Genomic DNA, 6,827 nt, shown 5'->3' with positions numbered 1-6,827 from the left:
GTGTTGTAAAATAAAATGTTACCTAAAAAAAAGGCTTCCTTTATTTACTTTTGAGGGGGCTTGTTTTCCCGTTTACAGCTCCTGTTAAACTTGAATGTTGTTGCTGTAATTTAAAATGCTGAAAGGGAAAAAGAGGGGGAATCCACAATAGCCTCAGTGTACGGCTGAAAGATGAGCGAACTGTGAAAATTTTTATTAAGTTTTTGAATGGCATAGTTTGTTTGGCTCGTTTAGTGATTGACGCTTGATTAAACCAATAGTACCAGAGTATATTACATGACCGCGAGCTATCCAACCAATGGGGTATCAGTGGGCAGGGCTACATACCCAGCTAACGTAAACGTTGTCATTAGGAAGAAGAAGCCGATTCTGGAAGCCATTACGTTGCGCACATTAGTTGAGTAAATCCTACTATTTTTACGTACAATACGCACAATTATCTCTCCAAAAGAGGATTTTCTGCAAATATGGCATCGATCGCGAAAAAGAGAAAAATGAATTTCTCGGAGAGAGAGGTGGAAATTATCGTGGAAGAAATAGAGAAACAAAAGCACACACTGGTTAACCACTTCAATGCTGGAGTCACCCACATGGCAAAGAATAATGCGTGGGTGGATATCTTGAAAAAGGTGAACGCTGTCACTACCTGTCCCAGGGAACTGCCCGAGGTAAAAAAGAAGTGGTCTGACATGAAGACGGAGGTCCGGCGGAAAGTGGCCCAGGCGCGGGCGGCCATAGAGGGGACCTCCGCGGACTGCACTCCAGTTCCTGTTATCCTCACAGCGATGCAGCAGAGGATCTGTAACCTCCTGGGGGAGGCCACCATCATCAGTTTACCTGCAGGCGACTCGGATGCTGAGATAACTTTACCTGTTACAGTGAACACCGCCACCACCGTCACACTAACAGAGAGTAAGTTGACAAAAGTTGTCACTGAACATACACAGCATCCAGCTACAGTGTCAGGATTTATGTATGCAATAATATTCAATAACCAACGAGTGTGTTGCCCTCTGGTGGAATCCCCAAAGCCTATTGAACAATGTAGATCTCACTGTGGACTGTCCAAAACTGGATATGTGTGTTGTTAGATGTATTGAACACTTCAAAAGGAAATATATATTTAGCAGTGGAGCAGATTCTATAGTGCCTAAATTAGCTTATGACAAAAAAGACAAGAAAGCATGCAACCTGTACAGATCACTCGATTATGGTGATCTTAGTCAATGAATTGCACAAGGATCTGAGGCATGAGCCACCAGTGGAAGGAGCCTTTGTAAGGGTAGGAGCAAATGTGCTATTAGAGTTAAAATGCAAAGTGCACCTCTGATTCAGATTTTTAATTAAACTATGCCTCCTCCTAAAATCACCTCATGGTCCAAAAATTTCCCCCAACACAAAGCCGAGTGTGTGACCCTCATCACAGCTGCATGCTGCATGGTGTAGATTGTGAATCACTGAAGACTAAAAGAGTGATTCTTCCATCTCAGATTATTTTATTTGAATAATTTTCTAAGTCTGAAAAGTTGAAAGCACCCTATAAGCCACAAGAATAAAGGAAAACCTGAGAAAGTAAACCTAGGTATGTGTGGTTGCTATCATCCTGTTAATCCTGTGGTAGCCCCTCGGATTGATCTTGCAGGGCATCCTGGGGAAACCAGAGCTCTAAAGCACACACAAACTTCACAAGAGATGATAGTCATTATTAGTTCCTCCTCACTCACAACGCTGCATGAAATTACCTTTAGGTGGGAACAAACTCCTTGTGTACTCGTTGAACTCACAAAATGTATTCAGAGAGGTACTTCAGTAGTATTACAGTTCCAGACTGATGTGGGACACATAAAAGTACAGAACAGCAGATCCTACAATTCATAAAATGCTACTTCATAGTGTCTTTAGGTTTGACTCTCCTTGCTTGATCCATGTTTTCCATGTCCTCACTTAGTAACACAGGACTTCAAAATCTAAATCAATTCAAAATCCTACGTTTTTTGTCTCCTAGCCCAAATTGAGATGACACTATCAGGGTTATTTTCTCAGATTTGATAAAGCTCCTTCCAAGCCTCAGAAGACATTATACATTACATTATATATTATTTTTACTTGCAAGCTGACATGTAAAATCAGTAGTGTCCTTTGAATTGCCAACCATCCTTGCACTAGAGAGTCCCCTCACATAAAACCTGCTCACCCTGCTGGATGTGAAATAAAGATCCCCTCCAGACATGTTTTAAGACATAAAAATGATTATGATATTTCAGCAAAACGTTCAGTTACCTTGTTTAAAGATTCTTTAAATCCTCTCCCTCTTCATTTTCATTTGGAAAAGTCCAGAATCTATGAATATGCAAATATTGTTAATTTCAAAACATTAAGCGCTGGACACAAGATGTGTCCTACTTGACTGAAAATTGTATTGTCAGTATATTAATTGTGTTGTATTAATTGCATACTGAGCTATGATTTCCTCAGGCTAGTTGTGGTGTCGCAAAATCAAAATCATATCCACATGTTAAACAGAGAAACTTTCCTCATTCATGTGAAAACAGCATTTTATTGTCAAACTCTTCACATACATTAGTCTGTCATGGTGAAAAGCTCAAACATTACAGTGAGATAGCAAGAAGCAGAACATGTTTCAGACTGGAGGGGGCCGCTGCTGCAAAGTATGTGGATTATATATGTATGCAAGAAAGGTACAGATGTAATTCTATATCAGCAAGAATGTCTCAGTATGCACTGTGAGCCTATGTGCTTAACTACCCCAAAGTGTGTTGCATCTCATTCTGGTTGGATAAAATAATTAAGAATGATGGCAAGAAGTGATGTGGATCATGCATAAACATTCAACCCACCGAATTACTTTCTCCTATTTAGAGACCCGAACACACCCACACCTGCAGTGACATTTCCACCTACCGGTCCCTGTGGGCGACATTGCCTTTTGAATTATTTCAAGCAGCGTGAGCCTTCTTTAATGATTTACTTTTAAGATCACAGCTTTCAGTGGATGCAAATGTTTCCATGCGTGCAGTAATGTCAAGCAGCAACACTAAAACGTAGTGTGCGTAGTTATAAACGCACAGCAGCTCTCTTAAAGGTGGCAATGGCAATGTTGGAGAAACTAGCAAGTTCCTCGTTTGTTCTGTACATAACCTCTGTCTGACTCTAACAAATAATCAACTGGCACGTTCAAAACTGCCATCACAAACATAATGTTACCTGCAGCTCATAGCAGCTGCTCACTGTGCTTTGTGTTGTTAGCTCACTACACGACAGTCTGTGGTGGTTAGAAACGGATCCCTCTCGCTCTTCAGCTCAGTGGATGTGTGCTTCGTGCTGGGTAACACACAATAGTCCCCTGCTGAGCCACAATGTAAATGATATAATGATATAAAACTTTCTCTGACATTCTTGTGTGCCTAGCATGCTAGCTCAAGCCTTGTGGAAGACTCTAGTCATGCATAATGTTTGCATACCACACTGGTAGGCAGGTATGTAGGTAGACAGGCAGGTTGGCTGTCAAATAATAAAAAGACCCTGCCTTTAATGATAGTAATTTATTGTTTATGCTGTTTGGATATTGCTGCAAGTAACTAGTATTCACTTTGTTATTTCACCCTACCACAACCTATCCACTATTAATCAGTATGTTCATTTTTAAGGTGCTGGGGATATGACTGCACTGCACTAAAATGATAAAACATTTTAGTGTAATAATTTTAGTTTGCCATAAAGTAATCCTATAAGATGTTACATTGAGTGGAGAAGCTCATGTTGAGTTACATTTGCGATAAGCAATTTTCATTCAACTGTAGCTTGGACCAGTGATGTCGTCATCAGTACAGTCATGTTTTGCAGAGAAGACGTGTTGCTTGAGCATACATCAGTGTGAACAGTCTGCTGGTAATGGTATACTTCATCATTCATTTAGTAGGCAGTGTGCGGTCCATACTGACTGACTAGATTTTTTTTTTTACCATCTCTCAGCCACTGAGAACCAGTGTGGATGTGTTACGGTATTCCAAATGTCATTCCTACTTTCCCTCCACCACATCCTCCTTTTCTTTGTGACCTATGTGACACAAACCTATGTTGGAACATGCATATGACTGATGAATCACATGTGGCACTTTTTAGGAGAAGGATTTTACAGATTTTAAGCCTAATAATTTAATTGTTTTATATTTTCTTTGTACTTTGTCTTTGATTGTTGGTTGTTTTTGATGTGTTTTAAGCTCCATATTCTGTCTGTGTTTTTTTTAGCTCTTCCAGCTGGCTCAGGTACAGGCTGTGATGAAGGAAAGCCACTGAATGGTACGTTTTTTTCCTCTACAATATCCTTCGGTACCTGCATGATGTTATATACCTGACACATGCAGAGCAGTCAGTCAGTGTATTTTGTATTTTGGAAAGGACACATCTTTCCACAGTGTACAAAAGAACGTCCCCATGTATTGATCATTACATAACTTATGATCAGCATGAACTGTGACGGCAGATACCTGAGGCAATATATATATGCCTATAAAGATAAAATGTAGAAGAGATTGTTCATTTGATATTTTTCTGTTTTGAGGGCCACAGTGAGAGATAAACTAGTTTGCTCAGCAATGACAAGTGCATAGGCAGCAAAAAACTATAATCACTGAGAGAGAATCGCATAACAACATGAAAGTTAAGTTTTATGTACAAGTTCCTTCTCAGGGAATGGACATAATAAGGACAATGCAAAAACTGAGTAAAAAAAGTTTAGAATGCAATTAGCTTCATAATATTCAGTCAGACGGAACATGACTACTAGGATTTATTGCAAGAGTGTGTCCAATCCAATCTCGGAATCTGCTCATTTTCTGTTTTTGTTGTTGTTAGGAACTTCATCAAAATCATTACTCACTAAACATTTGAATTTGTTAGCATCAATTTAGCAGCCAGCAGTGACCCACCATCCTTCTCAATCACAGCACCTCCTGCACTGCCTTATTCATTATCTGAACATCCTGATGTTATCCAGCAGTTTTTTGGAGGTAGACAATAATTTATTCTGACTGGCTGTCTGACATATTTAGGACTAGAACTAGTTACATTTTAGAACATATTAATAGTAGTTAGAGACAACAGCTAGTTGTGTGTAACAGAGGGTTAAATGTAATATCATGACAAATTAACTTTCACAACACATTCATGACCAACCAATTCAAGCCATTGAAAGCTGAATTCCTTCCCGCTGACTCCACCTTTGACCATCTCACCTTGGCAAAAAAGAACATTTGCAGATTTCCCTAAACGTTGAACTGGTGCATTGAGTGACGTGAAGATTAGAATATCATGGCTATATTTTCAGTTTTGGGAGCTTTAGATGACTCTCCAGCCAAATAATCTATTACTAAAAAAACTTCTGTACTGTTTCTAGCTGAAACAACTTACCACACCCTGGAGGATGGTGGTGTAGTGGAGTACTGCACCACCACTGTTAGCGACTCTACCCCCACTGTATTGTCGGCTGTTGAGGCTCCAGTGGAGATGATGGCCTCAGCTTCAGCTTCCCCACCTCCACCTCAGGGTCAAGCCAAACCTCAGGAGCTGAAGAGCCGCATTGCCCTCAATTCAGCCCGCCTGCTGCAGGAGCAGAGAGTCACCAATGTCCACATCCGACAGATCGCCCAGCACCTGGAGGGCCAGAATGAGTTGCTACAGATGATGCGGCGCTCCCAGGAGGCTCAGGCATTTGCCCAGGAAAGACAGGCCCAGGCCCTGGAAGGTACCCAGGCTGCCCTGCTAGCATTAGTGCAGATGGTCCGGCCTGCTCTCAAAGACCTACGCAAATTCCTGCAGAGTGGGACTGAGGTTGCAAACCCAAGCAGCTCAGCAGTAGGAGTGACAGTTGATGAGGCAGGAACAGAGGAGCAAAGCAGGCCCAAAACACCTCTACTTCCAGCACAGCAAGCAGAGGAGACACAATAGACACTATAGACACCATGTGTGTGGCACTGCCTCCTATCTGCATTGCATAGGAGTCCATGCACACAGACTTCAAAGAACAATGAAAAGTTTGTCAAAAGTTGCCTATGGGAGAGCATGTTCAGAATTTTTCTTTTATCAATCCATTCATTATCCATATCTTCAGAGGGTCCCAAGGAAGCTGGAGCCAATCTCAGCTGACAGTCATATGACTGACATATACAGACAATCAATCACCATCACATTCACATCTACAGGCAATTTAGAGTTTATTAACCTGATCTGCGTGTCTATAGACTGTGGCTGCGGCACCACTGTGCCACCCATCCCATGATTTGGGATAACAGTCACAAAGAAATGAAAATGTTATTTTTACCATCTGTCTTTAATTAGCACGGAGTTTGTTATTTAATAAATTGGATTTGATAATGCAATTATGTTTTTAATGCAAAAATGGGGTCCTTAATGTGCATTTAATTCTTAGATTTTTCTACTGCCTTTTACCCTGAATGAAGAATAATCCGTATTTTTTTAAGACCAGGGACAGCTGGGGTATGCACCATGTCTTCAAAATGAAGTAAGATTTGAAGAAAAATCAGCACACTGTGTTTTCTGTAGAAGGTGCATCACTCTAAATCAACCAGAAGAGGACAGTGGGTGTAAACAGGTTTCATCATTGCTGTAGCAGCAGTGTAATATTTAAGTCATCTATAAGTTGGGACGAAATCATACCTGAAATACAGTATTTGCCTTTAATATGGGATACCACAGACATATACGCTTTGGCTGTGGTCGAATAGTACGTTCTATGGTCTTTTCCTAACCAGTTTTCCTTGACCACGATGGAAAACTTCATGAGGTTG

At 40.7% G+C, this 6,827-nt stretch overlaps 1 protein-coding gene across 1 annotated transcript; it reads left to right on the top strand.

The window, feature by feature from the left end:
* The first annotated feature begins 467 nt into the window (after positions 1–467).
* On the top strand, positions 468–6,098 carry naif1 (nuclear apoptosis inducing factor 1). The gene is made up of 3 exons (XM_070851083.1): positions 468–912; positions 4,270–4,320; positions 5,417–6,098. The coding sequence occupies exons 1-3, from the start codon at positions 468–470 to the stop codon at positions 5,965–5,967; spliced, it is 1,047 nt and encodes a 348-aa protein (XP_070707184.1). The 3' UTR covers positions 5,968–6,098.
* The last annotated feature ends 729 nt before the right edge of the window (positions 6,099–6,827 follow it).

Source organism: Pempheris klunzingeri, chromosome 19 (genome assembly GCF_042242105.1).
Source record: "Pempheris klunzingeri isolate RE-2024b chromosome 19, fPemKlu1.hap1, whole genome shotgun sequence".
NCBI lineage: Eukaryota > Metazoa > Chordata > Actinopteri > Acropomatiformes > Pempheridae > Pempheris > Pempheris klunzingeri.
Note: the sequence above shows the minus strand (reverse complement) of the source record. Positions and strands in the feature narration are given on the sequence as shown.

Coding starts and splice junctions, on each gene's coding strand:
- naif1 (XM_070851083.1), top strand. CDS start 468: ATGGCATCGATCGCGAAAAAGAGAAAAATGAATTTCTCGGAGAGAGAG. Junction 913..4,269: donor CACCGTCACACTAACAGAGA/GTAAGTTGACAA, acceptor TGTTTTTTTTAG/CTCTTCCAGCTGGCTCAGGT. Junction 4,321..5,416: donor TGAAGGAAAGCCACTGAATG/GTACGTTTTTTT, acceptor TACTGTTTCTAG/CTGAAACAACTTACCACACC.